This window comes from Hydra vulgaris, chromosome 05 (assembly GCF_038396675.1).
Source record: "Hydra vulgaris chromosome 05, alternate assembly HydraT2T_AEP".
Lineage (NCBI taxonomy): Eukaryota > Metazoa > Cnidaria > Hydrozoa > Anthoathecata > Hydridae > Hydra > Hydra vulgaris.
In genome coordinates, this window is record NC_088924.1 from 27,911,743 (window position 1) to 27,935,440 (window position 23,698).

Sequence of the window (23,698 nt, forward strand, 5' to 3'; positions counted from 1 at the left end):
CATGGATGGGTACTAGCATGTGACTGCAAACCACACAGGATGTTAGCTACTTTCATGTCACATGAAACAAAGTATTTCACATTGTTTGGTGTAATTAGGTTCAGGATTGTTCTTAGATTTTCATAATTTTCCGGAACATCTTCAAAAATGGCTACAAGAAACTGACGTATAACACTACTGTCCTTTCCAAGCTGAGAAGTCAGTAACTTTCTTTTAGGTGGACAGAGTGGTTGTGATGAAAGATCCTCCTGGATTTCAAGGGTGATTTTAAGAAAACTGCCACCTCCATCTATGCCAAGCTATATACTATAAGATCAGTAAAAACTTGTCTTCTCTTCAAAATTTCATCTGTAAATGCAGAGAGTTCTTTGCAGTGGACCACTGTTTGATGACTGATTTTATTCTGATCATCAGAACATCAACTGTTGTTTGGGTGAAGTGATCAGAAAGCTGCTTACCAAGTTGAGAGAATTTCTCATGAAAGTTGGTCTCAACTATTTTGGATTTTGACACTTGATTGAGAGTTGTAGTAAGTTTTTTAATTCCTGTATTTGACAATGCTGTGTTAGATTGCAGATGCACTAAATCTTGGGCAGTCAACTCAGATTCTTTTTTGAAGAGTTTCTTTTGACACGTAGGGCCTAAAAACGTAGTAGAAGTGAGAAAAATGAAATAGTCCATTCTATGTAGAATTTTCTTTTACCTTTCATCAATTTGGTACAAAGGTAAGTATTATTGTATTCCTTTAAACAAAGGCTTGTCCATGGGAAGGTGATAAAAAATCATAATATTAGTTTTTTGTTTAAATTCATAGATGAAATTACAAATATATCTGTTTTATAAAAAGTAAAATAAATTATCCAAAACAATACCTTGTGTTATAGGCAATGGTCTTCCACCTCCAGATCTTCTTATTTTGATGGTTTCATGGGGAGATGCATCTTTTGAGAGAATTACAGATGATGCAATCTTCTCTCCAACCTTCAAATCTTTAGATGCAAGCAGCTTCATATTCTCCCTGAAGGTAGATTTACTGCAAGTGCGATAAAAGCCTCTTCTAATGATTGTCAAGCAGTCTGAACATCTTTTCTCAAATTTTGATGATGATGATGATGATGATGGAATGCTTGATGTTTCCAAGGGGTGTCTCTCATTTAGCTTGAGGTGGCCAATTTTGCAAATCAGACAATCGCAGTCCTGGCCTCTTGTTGAGGGACGGGTTTCAATTTGGTCAAAATTAAAAAGACTTGGAAGTTTCCCATTTTCGCCATTGTGCCTTTTTTGAAGGTAAACTCTGCAGCGACCACAAACTACCAAGGGAACCCTTTGATAGGCAAAATCAATTTCATCTTAAAATATTTCTTTGACTTGCTCAATCAAGAAGGAGGTTAAAACTCTTTCAGACTTTCTCATACAAAGAAAACAAACAGTTTTTCTGCAATCATCGTAGGATTTAGCTGAGTTAGGCATTTTCAATGAAGTAACTTGATTTGACACAATTCATATACCAAAGCAACTAAGGGTCAATGCCTTTTCCCGAAAAAAGAGAAAAATACATTTTGCCAGATTGCCACCTTTATTATGACATTGTGGAAACTACAAATTTAACATTTTTAGCTTAATTCAAAAAGCATTTTTTCTGTCCTGTTATAATTAGTCATACTTTGAACTTACAAATGAGGTGTTTAGAAATATACATTGAAAATTTAGGATCTTTGAATATTAACATTCTTATACTAGATTTTTTAGGAATGAGTGAAAATCTTAATAAAAAGAAAGATTTTTATAAACTTTTAAACACAATAACATAAAAGTTAATTTCCAAACACTCAAATATGCTACATATAGAAACATTTGGATGGTATTTCCAGTTTAGCATGAGTCAAAATCATTTTTTTCAATAATTATGTCAACCGGCATTTCTTCATAAAATGTTAAAAATTCAAAATCAATTTTCTTTTGCAGACGAAATAGTTTGATGTCAATTTTTGCATTTTTTTGAAATATGAGCATGTGTACTTTAATCTCCCAAAGGGTTTTTTTTCATAAGCAGCCCTCGAAATTAGGGTCGGCATTCAGCAATGTTGTTCTAACTGCCGACCTAGAAGTGTTTGAGGTCAGCAAAATATTGCCAACCTCATTTTTTCTAAATCCAGGGGTTGACATAAGTCATGAAACCGACTTGTGCAATAATTTATGTAGCAGTGAAATGAATAGAATTTTCCAGAATATCCTATAACGCTGTGTGCCATCAGCCAAAACAGTGACTTCACTGTGACGTAGTTATTTGGTACGCTTCTGTTGAGTTCTAAAATTTTCTTCAGCTATTTTGCAGTCTGCTATAAACTGGTATATAAGCGAGGTGTTCAAAGTAGGTAGTTGAGTTTTAATTATCTTAATTTGGTGTCAACATTATTATTACCTTATTTTAATTATTGCACATCCTCTTTAGTTTAAGTATAAAAAGACCCTTGTATTATTTGGTAAGTTACATTTAACTCTTTCGCAAATTATAATTGAGCATATAATATTTTATTAGTGTCTGTCTTTTTCATTTTCTATAATAGTTATTTGCTTTTTTTGAAATAAAATACATTAACAATAACAATTCAATTGAAAACTTAATAATGGTTTCTTTAATTGTTATGTAATTAATGTTGACGTTAAGGCCTTTCCTATTTCAGTTGCTGAGTAGAAGACAACATGTCTTACAAGAAGAGCTCTACTAACACCAAGAAGAACAAGGAAACCTGGACAAAGAACTTAGTCCAGTTTCAAGCCCCATCAAGAAAAGGCAACGTAGCAGTTTATGAAGCATCCTTGAGCGAACGGAGTTGCATGCCCCTGAAAAACCACATCATTGGACGCTTTAAATTTCTTGAATCCACTGCTAAAGAATGGAGAGGATTGCTTCAATTGCTGTAGAGCTTAAAGACCTAAGGAGCAAAACGTTGAACTTCCTGCATGTATCTGATCAAGCCATTTGTGCCAAACTAGCAAAACTTCTGAAAGACTAAGAGCGCTACAGAAAAAAAAAATTTTTGACTCATTGAATAAACTGTTTGATATGACCAAGATGAAAGGTGAATGGTTGTACAAAGAGGATGAGAACCTCTACAAACTGCAAATTGAGAGCAAAGGTCACGTTGGTTATTTGACTGGCAAACCTACTAGTGCCAATACCAACCACCCATCCAAGCGAAAGAGGACAATGGAAGCAACAGTGTCCACACTTACCAGCTTAGCGCTACCTGATTGAAATCCCAACTCCATGTCAATCAGCAATCCACAAGGCTACCTACACGAGAGCTGCTCAGGTAAAGAAACACTTGGTGAGCACACTTCATCTGGAGAAGTGGAGCATACACTTTGACAGCAAACACATTTAAGACTTTGAATATCAGGCCATGGTCCTTAAGAATGAATCTAAAGAAATTAAGTTGACTGCGGTAAAATTGAAAGATGGGAAAGCTCAAACAATTGCAGAAGGACTCCAGGACGTGTTAGAGGAGTTCAACCTGTGGGGATCAGTTGTGATGATTGTTGCCGACACAACAAACGTGAATACCGGCAAGAAGACAGGCATTGTTGTTCAGCTGCAGCAAATGTTTGAAGAGAAAGGTCAACCCAAGTTCATCAGTAGCACCATGTGCTGGACCGCGTTCTTTGCGTTGTCATGGACGATGAGCTCTATGGGTTGACTAAATCACCAAACATTGAGCATTTCTTTTTGCAGGATTTGATAAGCAGTTACAATAAATTGAAAGCAGTTTTCAGCAGTAAAACTGTCGTTAAGGAAACAGGCGGCTGGAGAGATGACATGAAGTTTCTCTACCACCTCACGTGTCTTCCGTCACTTAACTAAGAGGAATGAGATCCCCTTCGTGAGTTTTAAACAGATCCCAAGCATCAGCAATGCATGCTGGAACTCTTGTGCCATTCTAGCCCTTCTTGCATTTATTCTGATGCCAGAAACTCAGGGTTGCATAAACTCATTAGGTTGCATAAAATCTGTTCATTCATTTCTTACTCATGGGCTGACTATTGGTTCAGCAGTCAATTGTTCGGCGTTGAAGATTTTGAAAAATATCTGAAGCTCTCAATAACCACCCAAAAGCTTTCAATTGCTTGAAAACCCACTGGAAAACAGATAATTGTCCAATCAACATTGCCCGAAGCAACCAATACTGCGAGCATGCCACCAAAGTTATGCAAGAATTGCATGCTTCTTGCCACAACAAGGACAACCTCCCACTGAGATTCATCCTCTTTAATGACATTATTGTGAATATTTGACTTCCTTGTGCGAATGATGATCCTATATAATGTTGTATGCATGTGACTCTACAGCTTATGTTTAATTTTGTATCTGCTTACACTGACTTTAAAAATTTGGCCAAAAAGCTAATAAATAAAATTCTTAAAATCATTTTGTGCGTGAGGTTCTTTTATCAAATTGCCTTAAATGTAATATTTTATTTAATCTTAAATGAAAGCTCATCAAATTATGATACAGGGAAACGAGGTTGTATAAAAGTCATCACCCTAATATATATATATATATATATATATATATATATATATATATATATATATATATATATATATATATATATATATATATATATATATATATATATATATATATATATATATATATATATACATATTCTATTTGTATAATATATATATATATATATATATATATATACATATTCTATTTGTATAATATATATATATATATATATATATATATATATATATATACATATTCTATTTGTATAATATATATATATATATATATATATATATATATATATATATATATATATACATATTCTATTTGTATAATATATATATATATATATATATATATATACATATTCTATTTGTATAATATATATATATATATATATATATATATATATATATATATATATTACATATATATATATTATATATATATATATGTATTATATATATATATATATATATATATTCTATTTGTATAATATATATATATATATATATATATATATATATATATATATATATATATATATATGTATATATGTATTCTATTTGTTCAACATATATATATATATATATATACATATATATATATATATTTCTACATATGTATATATATATATATACATATGTATATATATATATATATATATATATATATATATATATATATATATATATATATATATATATATCTATATATATATTATATTTATATAATATATATATTATATTTGTATAAATATACATTATACAAATATAATATATATATATATATGTGTATATATATATATCTGTGTATATATATATATATATATATATATATATATATATATATATATATATATATATATATATATATATATATATATATATATATATATATATATATGTATATATAGTTTGTTGTTTTTGGGAAGAGCGGAAGGAAAAAAGTGATTCTTACATCAACACATACGTCACTTTTAATTACTTTTGACTTTCGTCCAACATTTGCGTGTTGTCAGAAAGTAAAAACCATTAATTTAATTACAAATGAATCGTTTTTTAAAAAAGCCGCAAAAACGCAAATTTAATTGACCAGAATGTTTTTAACAATATAAACAATGTTTTCATTTTTATTTTTTTTATTAAAATGTTTTTATTTTTGTTTTTTTTAATAAAATATTTTTGTTTTTATTTTTTTTACTGTAAATCATGCACGGAATGCTGCTACATTGACTATCTTATAGCCTGACTCGCTAGGGAGTGCTGCTACATCGACTGACAAATAGTCTGACTTGCAAGGGAGTGCTGCTTTGTCAACAAAATATGGAAGAAAACTTTCAGACAACATATAAGTGTATATATATATATATATATATATATATATATATATATATATATATATATATATATATATATATATATATATATATATATATATATATATATATATATGTGATATATTTAGACAACTCTTCAACTACAAGATGAATAATAGACAAACAAGATGTAAGCGTTGGATAAGCGTAATTACTAATTTTTTAATTTTGCATCTGCATAAAGAAGAGGTGAATTCAATCAGTGAAAGGGTTGCCATTCATCAATAAAGAAATGTTGACAGTATCCTGATAGTTGTTTGCAGTAAGTAACTAAGTGTTTTTGAAGTTAAAAACTCACAAGCCACTGCAAGCCACAATCTGTTACAGAAGTGAGATCAGATTCATGATAGGCTGCCTGTTCTAAGCAATCAAAAAGGAGAAGACTTTTTGTCAAGAAAGGGGTATAAGGTTGAGTTATTAGTAAATACAGCCACTTTATATGTGACATTTTAGATATGTTAAGAGCAATAGCCTTGCCGTCTCCATTTAATTAATGACAAAATCTTTCATTTATTAAGTTAGTTGTAAAGTGAGAAGATCGAAAACCATATTGATCGTCTGACAGTTAGTTATTTGATTCAAGCTGGGATGTGAGAAATTTGTTAATCAAAGACTCAAAGAGTCTTTGATTAACAAATAGAAGAATGATAGGACAATACTAGGACCTTGCTAATAACAAATAGAAGAATGATAGGACAATAGTTAGAGGGGTTAGAATGTTCTCCAAAGTTTTTTTAAAAATTAGAACCACAGATCCCATTTTCCAGCGAGCAGGAAACAAGATTCAGTCAGTCTCTTAAACAATATAGAGGTTATTAAAGAAAGTTCTGGAGAACACTTATGTAACATTATGAAAGGAATGTTGTCTGGACCACAAGCTTTAGAAGTGTTTAATTGAGACATGACTTTAGCAATGAATGCTGGAGTGACTTGAATATATAACAATGGGGTGACCTGTTTAACTCGAATGGAAGGAAGAATAATTCCATAAGATTCAAGAATCAAATTAGAAGAAAAGTTCTTTGCAAATAGTGTTATCATCCTTGGGAGAGGTAATAAGTCAGTCCCTAAAATGTAATTGTATGATGTAATTTTAGACTTAATTTTTCCAAAAGTCTCTAAAACTTAACTTCAGATATAAGATATGAGAGATGGAGCTTAGCATCAGACAGGTATGTACGTTCTGTCTAAACCTTTGGCGCGATGTTTGCTCACTTGTAAGTTACTATATTTATGTTTTTGTTCTGCTCAAACCTCTGATGCACCATGAGCTCAATTACCACATATAAAATTTACTCTCACCTAAATTTCTAGCATTTTGTTACATTTAATGTTTTTCCTAATTTATTTCCAAAATATCTTGTTCAATGTTTTAAAGTACTTTTAAGTAAACAACTTCTTTTAATTACTTCAGGTCAGGTTTAGGATCATCACAATCACCCTGCTACTGAAATCATGTAACCCAGTATTTCCTGCCCCATATCCTACTATCTTGTAGGGTTTGCTTTTTTAGCCAAAGGCTAGGAGAAATAAATCTGACTTAAAATTCCCCTGCCTTGGGTCTCTTGGTTGAGTAAAGGCTAGAGATGATGTCTTGATAAAGATACTTATCTCAGACAGATGTTAATTGTACCCAGTTACTGTCTTGTAGAAGGCCTCCTTGTCCCCCTTCTTTATCTATTAGGCTTGGGTAGATGTAAACTTGTGTTACATTGTTTCTCTCTGGTTGTTTGGTAAGGTTTCCTGAACTACCAGAGAAAATGGTTCCATTAACAGCTTTAAAATATCAGAGCATTAACAGTGTCATGTTGTGCATGGGCAGTTTGCCTGTTCAAGTATTTGATGTGCTTGTCCAGACCACACAAGGAGGACTAAGTTACAGCTTTGGGTTAATTAGCAAGTCTGAGACCAGTGTATAGCTCATTGCTTAGGATTCTGCGCTTTATCTATGAATGAGTCAAGTTCTCTTTAAACTCAAATCATGCCCAAAGTAACCTAAAATATTAAACATAAAAAAAAACCTTAGTGTTTCAATATATCTTTCACAAATATTCATTGTCATTGAATTAATGTTCACAAATATTCATTGTCTTTGAATTAATGATCAGTTGAATTTCACTTCTTGTGAAATCCACCAGACTTTCTTGTTCTTTGTGAAACTAATACTTTTATTTGACTTCTGCTAATAAAGAGGTTGTGTTTATTTTGGCTACTCAGTAAATACAAGAAACATTAGAGGTAGTGAAAGTTTGGTTTTACAGTTTTGGTTAGACGTTGTTTTGATGATAATATAAATTCGTATTAATATTACTTTTTTTTGTTTTTTTTGTTTGGTAGTGGAAAAAATAAAAATCGTTTTTTTAAAAGTGGAAACTTAAAAATAAGTTAACAAAAATTTCCATTATTGAAATTAAAACCTTTTGCTTATGCCATAGTTAGCATCATTAAAATCATTTGCATCGTTAACATCAGCAATAAGTTTTGACCGCATTGGAAAAATTAAAAGGAAACTTAAAAAACTAATGATTTAAAAACTATTGATCAAAAAATTATTAAAAAGTATTAAGGCATTGGAGGCAAAAAAAAAATCAACCCCCTCATGGGCGGATGTTGTTTGTAGAAATAAAAGTGAAGCTAATTAACTTAAACTCATCACTTATTAAACAAGTTGAGCAAAAAAGTAAAGTAACTAATATAATAAATTATGCTTACATGAAGATTTGAAGAATATATTCAATAATCCAGATAAAACATTAGCTGAAAGCGTTTGATTACGCTTTGAGACATAAAAAAAAATCGGAAAAATAGCGCTCTACAAAGTACAGATACCTTTGTTTGTAGGATTTGTAGGCAACAGATTTGCAAAATAGATAAACAACAGTAAGAAATATCTAAAAATGTTGTATTCAAATACAAACTCATTGAATAAAAAATTTAATGAGCTATCCGTGTTAGCTCAGTTAAATAAAATAAATGTTATAATGGTGACGGAAATGTGGTTTACTGCTGACTCAAACCTGGTGTCATGCCTGGTGTCAAACCTGGATTGGGCAAATATTTTTAAAAAGGACAGAATTAAAGGACGATATTGTGGAGTATGTATTTACACATGAAAAGATCTTATAACTATTGAAATTAACTCTATTGAATTATGTTGTCCAGATATTAAAAAACATGGTGGGGACTCAAATATGGGTTTGAAAAAATATTAGTTGGATGTGTCTACAAACCCCTGATGCACCTTCAAACTCTACAAATATTTCAAATTTTAGTTAATCGATTTTGGCTGCAAAAAACCTGTTTTTACAATATAAGTTTTTGATAAATTTATAAAAGTATATATGTTAGCCTGTGATAAGTTTATCTCATGATCAATTACATCTGATATAAAGAAACTAATTAATGAAAAAAAAACAATTATGGTCAAGTTTTATTTCATTAGGTAAAAATAATCATGAGTTATTAACAAAATAAAACTTATTAAAGTCAAAACACCAAATTCTATTGATATGGCTTTAAAACAATTTAAATATGACTTAGCTAAAAGTTCTAAATCTGATTTTAAGAAATTTTATCCATATGTGAACAGCAAACAAAAGTATAAGGAAGGAATTCATTTCCAAATGGCACAATAAGTGATAACCTTTTAGGTATTTCTAATTTGATGAACTTTTTTTTAATCTGTATTTACTCAAGATGATTACAAAGCCTTACCAAAACTTGATGCTGTTACTCAAGTTTACTGTGAAAATGGTGTAAACAAAATAATCAGCTTTAAAGAAATTGTTTTACAATTGAAATCACTGGATAAACACCAAGCCTGTTGGAATGATAGAGTCCATCCATATGTATTAAGTACTTGCTCTGAATGTTTGAGCATTCTTATTGAACATACTTTTAAGCTATTCCTTGAACTGGGAGAAGTACTAAATGTGTGGAAAGACTAAATTAAATCAAAAAGGGATTAGCTCTTAAACGGATTGATTTCTTTTTATAGAAATAGAAGTATATAGTTGTTTTTGAAGACATTGCTTAGTGTTTTAAGTGGGGTACAAAAAGGCTCTGTTTTAGAACCAATTTTGTTTTCAATTTATGTTAATAATCTTCCAGATAAATTAAAAAATAAATGCAAACTCTATACTGATGATTGCAAAGTCTTCCAGATAATCTGTGATAACAGTTGAAATAATCTACAGGGTTACATAAATTTTATTTTTAATTGGTGCAATGACTGGAGTATGCAATTAAATATAGGAAAATACAAGATTATTCATGTAATTAAAAGAACAAAATTTAACAAAAATATCAAAAAATACTATAGTTTTCGTTTTCAATTGAGTACTGTAGAATGTGAAAACGAACTTGGTGTCATATTAAAATATACTGCATAGTTGTGTAGTTTGTACATAATAGAAAAGTTAAGGCAACTCCTTATAATCCAATGCCATTTCTGGTGTTAAAAAGTTATCTAGATCAATATAAAGATATAAAGATGTAGATTAAGGCTGAATATTTTTATTGTAATTTTTCCATTTAGAAGTGTTATTACAACTTTTATTCTAATTTTAAGAAGAGTTCTTGAAAAAATAAAATTTAAATAAGTTAATATATAGAATTTTTTTTTATTTTATAAAGATGTTAACGAGTGTGATAGCTCTGCACCACCTTGTTCATGGGGTAATGGAGTATGTTCAAATACAAATGGTAGTTATATCTGCTCCTGTAAAGGTGGATGGAAGATGGGTCAGGATAATGCTAGCTGTGTAGGTGAGCCATTTTAAAGTAATTGAAATATTAGCTTTTTTTGTTTTGATAAGTATCATATATTTATTAAAACTAAATAAGTATACTTATCAAAACTACTAGGGATAAAACTTGAACTATAAAACTTAAAACTGTATAAAAAATACAAAATTTTAAAAAACAGAAAATCTTTTATTGTAATGATTATTTATCAACAGTATCAATTATTTATCAACAACATTTTGTTGTTGTTGTTAAAATAAGTAGAAGTAAATTTTGATACAACAAAAGTCAAGTATATTTTATTCCTTAACTAGCAAAAAATTTGAATACCATATAATTTATTTTTTCTGCAATCAAAAGCAAGTCTTGAAAAAATGTCTTTAAGGTTTTTTTATTATTTCTCATTTTAAAAATTCTACATCTTTTCTACTTTTTGATTCTTTTAATTTTAATGTATATATTATATATATATATATATATATATATATATTATATATATATATATATATATATATTATATATATAAATATATATATGTATTGTATATATATATATATATATATATATATATACATATATATATATATATATATATATATATATATATATATATATATATATGTATTGTATATATATATATATATATATATATATATATATAAATATATATATGTATTGTATATATATATATATATATGTATTGTATATATATATATATATATATATATATATATATATATATATATATATATATATATATATATATATATATATATATATATATATATATATATATATATATATATTGTATATATATATATATATATATATTGTATGTATATATATAAATAAAAAAGATGAAGATTGTAGAGCAAGATAACGATTGACGTACGACTTAAAAGATTGCAAATTATATGAATCAGGAAAGCAAAATGAAGGAAGCGACTTCCAAAGGACTGATGTTCGAGGAAAAAAACTAGATGAATAAGCGTTTTTGGAGCACTTAGGAACAGTCACAGAAAAAGGATGACACTTAATTGAATGACGAGTAACACGAGAATGAATTTTAGTAGATGGCAAAAGAGAGCTAGCTCTTTAGAGCATTGCCCATTATAGTAATTGTAGAAAAGAGAAAGAGAAGCAACATTATGACGATGTGATAATGGTTAGAGGTTGGCTGCAAGAGCAGGTCCAACTATGTTTACAATGCGTTTTTGCACCTTGTCTAAAAGAGAAAGGGCATCATTATAAGATCCGCCCCAGATATGGCAACAGTATTCCATAAAAGGCGGGATTTGAGATTTGTAGAGATAGAGAATAGAATCCGAAGTAAGAAAATGACGAGCTCGGTAAAGAGATGCAACCTTAGCAGATGCTAATTTTGCAACTGATTTGATATATGGTTTCCAAGAAAGATTGGAAGTAAGAGTTAATCCTAGAAGATGAAGAGTAGGTAACTCATCGAGTACATCACCGTTCATAAATATAGGAAGATCTAAATTATTGCGATAACGATTGGCTGAAAAAATTGAGTTTTATCTGAATTAAAGTTTACCAGCCACTGTGAGCCCAATGCTGTAGCAGAAGTGAGATCCTTTTCAAGCTCAAATGCCCCCTCCAAGCAATCAGAGGGTGTTGGTTTCTTATCACGACAATAATAAATGGTAGTATCATCAGCAAACAATGCCACCTTAGATGTGAGAATATCTGGAAGATCGTTAATGTAAATTAAAAAGAGTATAGGGCCAAGGATTGAACCTTGAGGAACCCCTGAAGTTACAGAATAGGAAGAAGAGTGTTGTCCATCGAGGACAACTTTAATGCTACGATTGGAAAGGAAGGATTCAATGATCTTAAAGATGTTGCTGGATACACCATAAGAAGAAGCATATGGAGAAGACCAGCATGCCAAACTTTATCAAAAGCTTTTAAAATGTGTAGAGCGATGGCCTTAGTCTCTCCACCTTCAACTAATGTACGATAAAACCTGTCAGTTATTACTATTAGCAAATCAGATGTAGAACGAGAAGATTGAAATCCATATTGATGGTCAGAAAGTAAGCTATTATATTCAAGATGAGAAATTAAGTGTTTGTTAATTAAAGATTCAAAAACCTTGCTTTTGATAGGAAGAAGACTAATGGGATGGTAGTTAGACAAATCAGATCGCTCTTTAGAATTTTTGAAGATAGGGATAATAGATGCCGCTTTCCAGCAGGCTGGAAGACAAGGCTCTGATAAGCACTTGTTGAATAGTTTTGAGAGTATACACAACAGCTCCGGAGAACACTTCTGCAAGACAATAACAGTATGTTGTCTGGGTCACAAGCTGTAGAAGACTCTAGGCAGGAAATCACTTTAGATACAGAAGCTGGAGTGATATGAATGTCAAGCAACGGATCAACCTGTTTGTTGGCAATATCAGGTAGAACGCAACTAGTGGAATCAAGAGATGATATTGATGAAAAGTTTTTAGCAAACAATTCAGCTTTGTCTTTAGGTGAGGTGACAAAGTCTGAGCCATACAAGAGAGGTGGAATTATAGATTTGCCCTTATTATTGATATTATTAAAGATTCTCCAGAAGTCACAAGAGCCTAATTTTTGAGAGGAGATACGAGATTTCATGACCTGAGAATAGCGGGTTTTGGCGTTAGACAAAACCTTTTTACAATTGTTTCTAGCAGTAATAAACAGACGTCTGTTTTCTGGAGAATTGTTTTGCTGATAAATATGGATGTAACGGTTTCGATTGGCAATCGCAGCAGCACAGTGTGAGGAAAACCATGGAGGAGAATGAGGCTTGACCAGGAATTGTCGAGAGGGAATAAAAGATTCCATTCCAGCCTGAATCCACGAATTTATGCAAGAAGCACATTTGTCAACAGGAAGACGAAAGATTTCTACTCAAGGGCCATCACGAAGAAAATCAAGGAAAGAATCCCAGTCAGCTTTACTGTAGTTGTAATGGGTTCGATAATAGGGGGATTCAGGTGATGAAGAAGAATGAGATATTAGTTTTAGAGAGATCAAACTGTGATCAGAAGCACCTAAAGGTGAATGTGGAGAAACTGAGCACAGACTAGGATCAGAAACAAGACATAAGTCGGGTAGAGAAGGTAGATGATTCGAGTTGTCAGGAAAGCGATTTGAAAAGTTGACTATTTGAGTTAGGGATTGAGAAAGGCAAAAGTTGTGGGCTTTAATGCCTGCAGAGTCACTAACACTAGAGCTAAGGCATTCAGAGTGGTGAGCATTAAAGTCACCAACAACAACTATATTAGCTGACGGATAAAGAGAGAGAGCTTGGTCAATATAATCAGAAATAATGTCAAAAAGAGTGCAATCTTGAGATGAAGGAGAGCGATATAGAACAAAGAGAAAGGCAATAGAGTGAAGTGGTTCTAAATGAAAGCACATAAAATAATAGTATGTGGATTCAAACCTAGTTTCACGATAAATGGGTGAGTTCTTACGAATGTAAATGTCGAGGCTAAGCATGTGACTATTGGAGTCTTTACAAATTAGAGGAAGATAACCATCAACACTAAGATCATAAGATGAGACAGCCAAATTTAAATTAGTCTCACAAGGAGCAAGTAGGTCTGGTGAACTTTGCAAGAGATAAGACTCAACAGAAGAAAAGTTACTTCGAAGACCACGAATATTAGTGAATAATAGGTTTAGAGAACTTGGTGATGATGATGGTTTTTTGTGTTTTTTCAGTTTTTGGTACTTTATTCAATTTTAAATTAGATTGAAGAACTTGACTCAAAGCATAGATAGTACTCAGAACACCATTTAATAGCCCAAGCAATTGCCTCATTACTACTAATAAACCCTAAGCTGTATCAAAGGGCTCCAAATGTGGCCTCCGCAATGCACACCAAAAGTACAAGCAGGGACACTATCCATGCGCAACATGGCACTGTTAATACTTTGATATTTTTCAGCTGTTGATGGAATCAGCCTCTCTGAGAGCTACCACAGAGTTCAGAAAACCTGACTTCCAGCCAGCCTCAGAACCATAAAACTGAGTTTTAGAGCTGTACCCTCATTAGGAGATAATAGAATGAGTTGCCTGGTTATAAAAATAGAGACACAAGCAAAACCCATGCATTAAGTCAAGAAGATCCAGCATTCAACATCCTAAACTGGAAACAATGTATTAAAAGTACATCTGCGCCAGCCTAATAGATGAAGAAGGGGTGCGAGGGTGGTCAACAGATAGAATCTGTTTACCCCTTAAGTCTTTGCCTAGGAGGCCTTTACAAGACAGTAGCCGGGTGCATTTAACATCTACCCAAGATGAGTATTTTTATCAAGACACCATCTCTAGCCTTTACTCAACCAAGAGCCCCAAGGCAGGGGGTGTTTTAAATCAGAGTTGGCATCTCCTAACCTTTGCCTAAAAAGGCGTATCCTACAAGGCAGCAGGATATGAAGCAGATTGTACTGGGTTACATGCTACCAGTAGCAGGATAACCTGATCTGACTTAATATATATATATGTATATATATATATACATAACTTATTGAAAGTTTTGAAATTTTATTTCAAATTAATAACAATAATTAAAACAAATTATACAAATTAAAAAATTAAAAACAGTTCTCTTCATTTTTCTATTTCTGTTTGAGAATTGGAAAAAGTATAATAAGTTTTAATAAATAATTGAAAAAATAAATAATAATAAATAAAAAATAATTGAACTATTTAATTATATTTATTAAAATTTTTTTTTTCAAGATATTAATGAGTGTCAAAACTCTGCACCTCCATGTTCATGGAGTAATGGAGTATGTACAAATACAAATGGTAGTTATCTCTGCTCTTGTAAAAATGGGTGGAAAATAGGTCAAGATAATGCTAGCTGTGTTGGTATTTCATTTTATATTTTATGTTATTTTTTTTTATTTTTTACTCTCTAATAATAATCTAGTTATATTCTTCTCTCTATTTCTAAATATATTCTAACTTTGTAGTTTTTATTGCTACAACTAAATTGTTTTTTTTCTTCCTCTTTTTTAACAATTTTTGCTGAAATTTTTAAGTTTACTTTTAAATGTATTCACTATTTTAAAACTTTTTTGTTGTTGTTGATGTTATTTATATTTTTGTTTATAAAGATATTAATGAGTGTCAAAGTTCTGCACCACCATGTTCATGGAGTAATGGAGTATGTACAAATACAAATGGTAGTTATCTCTGCTCCTGTAAAGATGGATGGACAATGGGTCTTGATAATGCTAGCTGTGTTGGTAATTCATTTTATAATAACTTAAACATTTGTATATGATTTATAGGATACTTGAATATTTGCCACAATGCTCAAAACAATCATCCCCCCTTGTGTATGTATTTGTAGAAATGGTTGTTAATTATAAAAGCCTTTATAGACAGGCAAGCTTCAACATTAATGTGGGATTGATACTTTTTTGATAACCAAGAGTTTTCAGGTACCAAAATTTGCCATTATGTTAATCTTGAAACACTCTTGAACATATATCATGCTATTTTTGGCTCACATCTAAGATATGCATGCCAAGTATGGGGGCAGTCCCATAACAAGCTCTCATTAGGTTATCCCACCTCCAAAACAAAGTTTCAAAAATTATTTATTTCCAGAGTGTTAGTTCTAATCCTAATGTGCTCTACTTAGCATCTAAAGTATTAAAACTGAATGTGACTATATTCAACTTTTAAACTGTCTTCTTCTGAAACCACCAACACAATAACCTACCTTTAGCTTTCATCAATTTCTTTTCCAAAAGTGCTAACACTTGTTTTCATCTTTATTCCAATAGTAATTTAAACCTGTCTATCTCTAAACACCACTCTATAATTACGGACATAAATCTACAAATTATCAAAACATTAAAACTTCGAACAACCTTCCTTATGAACTAAAAGCTCTCAATTCATCTAAACATTTAAAACCAGTTTATTCTACTTTTTTTTTAAAAATACATTTAATATTTATAATTTCTATAATTAATTTTTGTTGTCTTTATTATTGTTTATTATTACTGTTATTAATAAAACATGTTTGATAATATAATTTTTTGCTGTCATTACTATTGCTTATTGTTATTTTTATTGTCATTACTATTGCTTATTGTTATTTTTACAAACATTTACATTACTTTTATAAACTACTTTTAACTATTATTTCTAATTATAATGTTGTTATTATTATGAAAGTAATTTTTATTGTTATTATAAGATTATTGTTATAATAATAACGGCAGTCACATATTTTATGTTTCATTATGTATTAGCCCGAAATAATTCGTAAAAATAATCTTATAACAATATTATTATATTAAATCAACTAAGAATCGATCAAATTAATAATATTTAGATTTTAATAATATCTAGAGGTATTATATTTCGTAATTCATGCAACAAATAAACTAAGAATAACACCTATTATTCTCTACCAGCTACGGTGTATTTGTTTTATAGCATGCACTGCGTTTGCTTATTTTTCAGAAATTCTTATCTACACTCTATTTAATTCAATAATATGAAGTTAAATTTCCTAATATTTATAATATTTATCTAATATTTATCAGTTTGAGAAAGAGTTTCATACAATGAGTGTCTAAGAATATATTCCTTGATTGTTTTCTGATTGGGTAAGTAAAAAATCATTTCAAAAGTTAAAACAAAAAATTATTTTTAAATATTTTATTTAGAAAATAGAAAATGATGAGTGACTCTGATGATTCGGTTTTCGAGTGTGAAAATTTATTGGAAAGTTCATCAGAAGAAAGTGATGAATCTGATACTGAACAATGTGATTCAAGTTCTGATGAAGATGATTTGAGTTGAGGAGCTTGGTGTCCACTAAATACTGACCACCCAAATCCAGCTCCACCACGATTTCAGTTTATGGGCAATCCTGGCAGTACCTTTAGTGTTGAAGACGAATTTGATGTATTGGAATTTTTTCAATTATTTATTGATGATACATTTTTAAAAATAATTGTAACAGAAACAAATTGATTTGTGGAGCAAAATGCAGGATCTTCATCTAATCCGTGGTCATCAATTGACAAAAAGGAACTTCTTATATTTTTGGCAATAAATATGTTGCAGGGCATTTTAAAAAAACTTAGTTCTACTGGACAACAAATGAAATATTTGAAACACCAATTTTTCAAAAACTCATGACTTGCCGAAAATACCTACTGATAAAAAAGAATTTACATTTTTCAAATAATGAAGATTTCAATCCAGAAACTCACCCTAACCCCAAATTAAATAAAATTTGGCCTATCTTTGAACATGTCAATAATAAAAGTTCCACTTTATACTTACCTGTATATTGTTCCACTTTATACTTACTTGTATATATTATACTTTATACTTACCTGAAAGAGACATTACAATAGATGAAAGCCTTATGCTTTACAAAGGTAGATTAGGCTGGGTTCAATATATACCTCAAGCGTGCTCGTTTTGGAGTGAAACTTTATTTATTATGCAAATCCAAAAGTGGATAATTGTTTTCAGCAATAATTTATACAGGCAAAGGTACTCTTATAAATACAAAATGTAATGATATGCCTTTGACATGCCAAATTGTCTTAATTCTAATCGATCCATTGTTGGACCAAGGATACTGTTTGACAACAGATAATTACTATACCTCTCCTTATCTTACAGATATCCTTATAGAACACAAAACTGATATGGTACTGATATGGTACAATTCGCATAAATATAAAAGATTTGCCCGAAGAAATAAAAAATAAAAAACTTAAGCGAGGTGAGATAATTGCAAAGTAAAGGTGAGAAACCTGTTACTTTTCTTTCTACAATACATAATACTGAAAAAATAGAAAAAAACAAAAAAGATATAGATGATAACAAAATTTGGAAACCAAAAATGATCGTTGATTATAATGACACAATGGGTGGGGTTGATCTACTAGATCAACAAATGCAAGATTATCCAGTTACCAAGAAAAGAGGAAAAAAGTTCTATAAAAAAGTATTATTTCATTTGTTAAACATATGTATCTGGAATGCCTTTGTGCTATACAAAAAAAATGGAGGTCAGAAGAGTAATTTAGAATTCAGAAAAACATTGATAGAAAAAATTATTAAAAATTTTCACATGGGTACAGGAACAAAAAAATCTGGGCGTCCGAAAAAACAAGGCCCATTGAGGTTAATTGAAAGACATTTTCCCGACAGTATTCCTCTAACAGAAAAGAAAAAACAAGCTACTAAAGTGTGTATTGAATGTAGCAATAAAAGGAACGACCAAGGAAAAAGAATGAGGAAAGAGTCTCATTATTGTAAACCATGTAATGTTGCGTTATGTGTTTCACCGTGCTTCCAGGTTTACCATGCACAATTAAATTATTAATTATTTTATTTTGTTTATGTCTTATATTTTGTTTATGTCTTATATATTTTTTTATTATTATATTTTCTCAGTTATATATTACATTTTTTCCTTTATGTATCTATCTATATATCTATATGTATTTTACTAATATGTATCATTTTTACATTTTTTTGAATTAAAAAACAACATATTTATGTATAAAATAAAGTTTATTTTTAATACAGACTTTTTTTTTATTCTTATTATATGTCAATATCTAAGTTCTATGTCAATAGAACTATTATATGTCAATATCTAAATTGATTTTTTTGGTGCATTTATTTGAAAAAATAATAATAATCGTTAAGGGGTTAATTTTTACTGTTTGTAAATATCTTTGATGTAAGAACTTTTATTCAGAAATATATTTGGTTTGATTTGATTTTATCAACATATTTGCCTTTAATATTGATAACTAAGCCACTACCACAACGCCTATAGTATGGATAACAATTATGAACTGCTAACTAATTGAGTGTTTTTTTAAGTCATTCGCTAAGTGAAGTAAAATGTGGTAAACCACGTTTTTGAACCATGTTTTTGAAACTCAATAACCTGTAAATGTTTAACAGCTTTGCCTAATACACTGTGTTTGAAAATATCATTGAAAAGATTATTTAATTTGAGTTTAAATACTAAAGCAACCAAATCAAGTCTATCATTTGCAATCTGACATGGATATAAATTTTCTGTTATTTAACACCATTTAGTTTTTATTTATTACTTTTGCATGCAACCTATGGCATGTAAAAGTAATAATAAGATCTGGTTTACCATACTTTCGAATGATTGAAATATCATCTTCAAAGTAGACTTTTTACATATGATGATAATAAAACTACAGCACTCCCTGTTCTAACATTATGATTATTTACAAGGTTGTTTACATGTTCATGTAATGCTTGCTTTTTAGTTTGCTTAGGTTAAATATTAAACAGAAAAATTGTCAAACTGAAATTCTATAGTTTAACTGAAATAAGGTAACATGATTTCTAACCAGTGTAACAGTTCAGCAATATGCACTATTTGATTATACCAACCCATATCTGCTTTTGGGGAAAAAAAAGGATAAACCATAGGATCTAGGTTGGCAGGCATACTTGATTAAGTTTTTAGAGGATGACCTTTAGGGTAAATAATAATTTTCGAGGAAGTAGGGAAGCACTATCTTCACCAACCAATACAACTGCAACTTTGTTATGTGAAAGTAGATTATAACAATGTCTATTGCACCCATCAATTAATACCATTTTTATAACTGAAGCTGAGGGACTTTCTATAGCTGCTGGGTGAATTTTTTCATCTTCTATCTTATCTTAGTTGAAATAAGTCTATTTGTTTTTAAATGTAAAGACAAAACAAACTTATTTCACTAATTATAGTTTTCAATTAAAATAATTTTTTTTTTTTGTAATTATTAAGGTGCTCCCAGAAGTCCTTATGGTCTTATAACAGATCACTGTGGAAGAGCATTTAACTAGAAAGTTCATTTCTCCTTTTTTACCAATGACGCTTATTGGGCTAAAGCCAGCGTCGGACCTTGGACCTCTGGGACCAATGCACCACTTCTGTAATAATTAATATTTAATCATGTAAACAAAAATCATTGCCATGTTGTTGCATTCTAAAACTTACTGCTACAAATGGATCATTATGCTCATTGGCCACCATGTTTTTGATTGTTGATTGCCTATGTAATGAAAAACATGGTGGTCCATGATTTAATTTTTGTTATTCTCGAAAATAATTTAGTAGTATTTTCATAGTTAAACATATTTTACTAAATCTACATCTTCTTTTCAATTTTTTCATTCTTTTTACTTATTGAAAATAAATTAATAATAATTAATATTTAAAGAAGCAATGAAAAAAAAAATCATACAAGTTGCAAAAAAAAAAAAAAACATTGCTTAAAAAAAAGCATAACTCTATTTCTATTTTTAAAGAGTTAGTTTAAGGATTGTTGTATTTTACATGACTTTGTAATTTGGTGTCTACAAATATTTCATCTAACATTTGTGAGAAATTTTTTTTTAAATCTATTTTTTTATTAAAATCGTTTTCTGTACTTTTTTTAAAATAGTATATTATTAAATGGTAAATTACAAGTAGAAAAATATTGAAAATAATTTCAATAAAACTTATTAAATATAAATTTAACTATTATTAGATATTATACAAATTAAAAACAATAATTAAAACAAGTTATACAAATTGCAAAAATAAAAAAAATTGCTCTAAAAATCTTACTCCATTTCCATTTTTCTAAAAGTGGTATATAAATTGTGAAATTGCATATAGAGTTTAAAGTTTTTAGAGTTTTAAACAACTTATTTACTTTTATTCTTTTTAAGATATTAACGAGTGTCAAAGCTCTGCACCACCATGTTCATGGAGTAATGGAGTATGTTCAAATACAAATGGTAGTTATCTCTGCTCCTGTAAAGATGGATGGACAATGGGTCATGATAATGCTAGCTGTGTTGGTAATTCATTCTATAAAAATATGCTTATTACATCCTTCTCTCTATTTCATCTATTTTTGTTGTTTTTATTGCTACAACTAAATTGTCTTTTTTTTCCTTATTTTAAATAATTTTTGCTAATTAAATTTTTTAATGTAATTAAATTTTTTTATCTGTTTTTGTTTATACAATTTTGTTGTGGTTGCTGTTTACATTTTTATCTGTTAAGATATTAACGAGTGTCAAAGCTCTGCACCACCATGTTCATGGAGTAATGGAGTATGTTCAAATACAAATGGTAGTTATCTCTGCTCCTGTAAAGATGGATGGACAATGGGTCTTGATAATGCTAGCTGTGTTGGTAATTCATTCTATAAAAATATGCTTATTACATCCTTCTCTCTATTTCATCTATTTTTGTTGTTTTTATTGCTACAACTAAATTGTCTTTTTTTTCCTGTTTTTAAATAATTTTTGCTAATTAAATTTTTTAATGTAATTAAAATTTGTTATCTGATTTTGTTATTACAATTTTGTTGTGGTTGCTGTTTTCATTTTTATCTGTTAAGATATTAACGAGTGTCAAAGCTCTGCACCACCATGTTCATGGAGTAATGGAGTATGTTCAAATACAAATGGTAGTTATCTCTGCTCCTGTAAAGATGGATGGACAATGGGTCTTGATAATGCTAGCTGTGTTGGTGAGTCTTATCAAAATAATTTAAATTATTGTCTGTTTGGTTTTTATTAGATTAATTTTGATGGGTAAATTTATAAAGTTTTATCATTGCATTATGTAAGGTCACACAGGGACTTGTGGGTAACATTGACACATGTTAGACCTAATGCTTTTACTTGTCACCTGTTGATTATTGTTTAAATTATTTTAACGGATTATGAATTAACAAATATAACTCTTTTATCCTCATAGTAAGTACAAATAACAGCACAAAATAGTTGGCATAAATTGAACTAATATCTAGTTTTTTTTGTTCCTGAAAAACTTTAGTTAAAAGATAAGTAAAATCATACTATAATATCATTTTACATGTGTTTTTATGTTATTTCTTAGTATTTATGATTATTTTGTAGCATTTTTTTTTTAAAAACCCATGTTTCAGTTTTGTGGTAACATTGACAGAAATGGTTAAGTCACCCCATAAGTCAAAAATCAAGTGAAAGTTAGCCGGAATATCTTCCATCTGATGAACTTTTCATAATTATATGAAATGCAATCAAACAAGACAAACCCAGAAGAGTTAGTTCAAATCAAATCTTGTTGTTTCAGAAATTGAAACAATCACCAAAATGTTTGTAAAAAAGAAATCCAGCAAAAAGTTCCGCTTTGAGATTTTGTTGGGGTCAGATCTTGGGTCAATGACGTTTTATAGAGTTTAATAGTTTGACAATTTATAGGTATTGTTAAGAAATAAAGGTTTTACCCATAAATTAACATACTTTTTTTATATCTTCAAGTAGACACTGTTAGAACTGAAGCTAATTGATATCTTTCAAATATTTCATTGCATTTTCATGGCGATTTTACAAATTTTTAATGCTGTTCGTTTTTAAAATAAAAATGTAGGTTGGTCCTAGTACTATTTAAAATGTTTCTCTCTTTTGTTTTTCAAAACTACAATGGTAGTTTCACCTTTCACAATGTAAATGAACATTTACCGCACTAAATATACTAATGACAATGTTACCCCTAATTGAGAGTAACATTGACAGTTGATTTTGAATTGATTTACATTTTTATCTGAATAAATTTTATAAATCTTTTTCTTACAAATAGCACATTAAAGTCCTTAGATTTTTTTATTGTATGATTATATAAAATAGCGTGGGATAACATCAACATGTTTTCATATTGTTTCTTCAAGATATGCATAAGTTATGTACAACTTCAATTGTTCACTCAAATTTGTTAAATCATTTAAGCTTATTATACTAATATATTTTGCGCATTTTAAGTATTAAAAGCTGACTAAACAAAACTTTTTTTTTTTAAATTGAAGTAGAAGACTCAAAAAAATAATATTAAAAACTAAATACAAATATTAATATTAATGTCAGATAGATATTTTAATAAATGGTCTCCAGACCTTAGTCGTTATGTTATTACTTTAATGCTGACTAAAAACCATTTCCACTTCCTAACTCCAATCCAACTCCTTACCCACTTTATA

General features: G+C 29.6%; 1 protein-coding gene across 4 annotated transcripts in view; it reads left to right on the forward strand.

Moving 5' to 3' along the window:
* The window catches only part of LOC136080747 (fibrillin-2-like), a 177,193-nt gene that overhangs the window by 104,246 nt on the left and 49,249 nt on the right, over positions 1-23,698 (forward strand). Inside the window, exons 14-19 of one of the 4 annotated variants that reach the window (XM_065797796.1) lie at positions 10,530-10,661; positions 15,390-15,521; positions 15,770-15,901; positions 21,399-21,530; positions 21,739-21,870; positions 22,079-22,210. In XM_065797796.1, coding sequence (XP_065653868.1) covers positions 10,530-10,661; positions 15,390-15,521; positions 15,770-15,901; positions 21,399-21,530; positions 21,739-21,870; positions 22,079-22,210 — 792 coding nt within the window. The remainder of the gene's footprint in view (positions 1-10,529; positions 10,662-15,389; positions 15,522-15,769; positions 15,902-21,398; positions 21,531-21,738; positions 21,871-22,078; positions 22,211-23,698) is intronic. The other 3 variants (XM_065797798.1, XM_065797797.1, XM_065797799.1) reach the window with 3 other exon arrangements.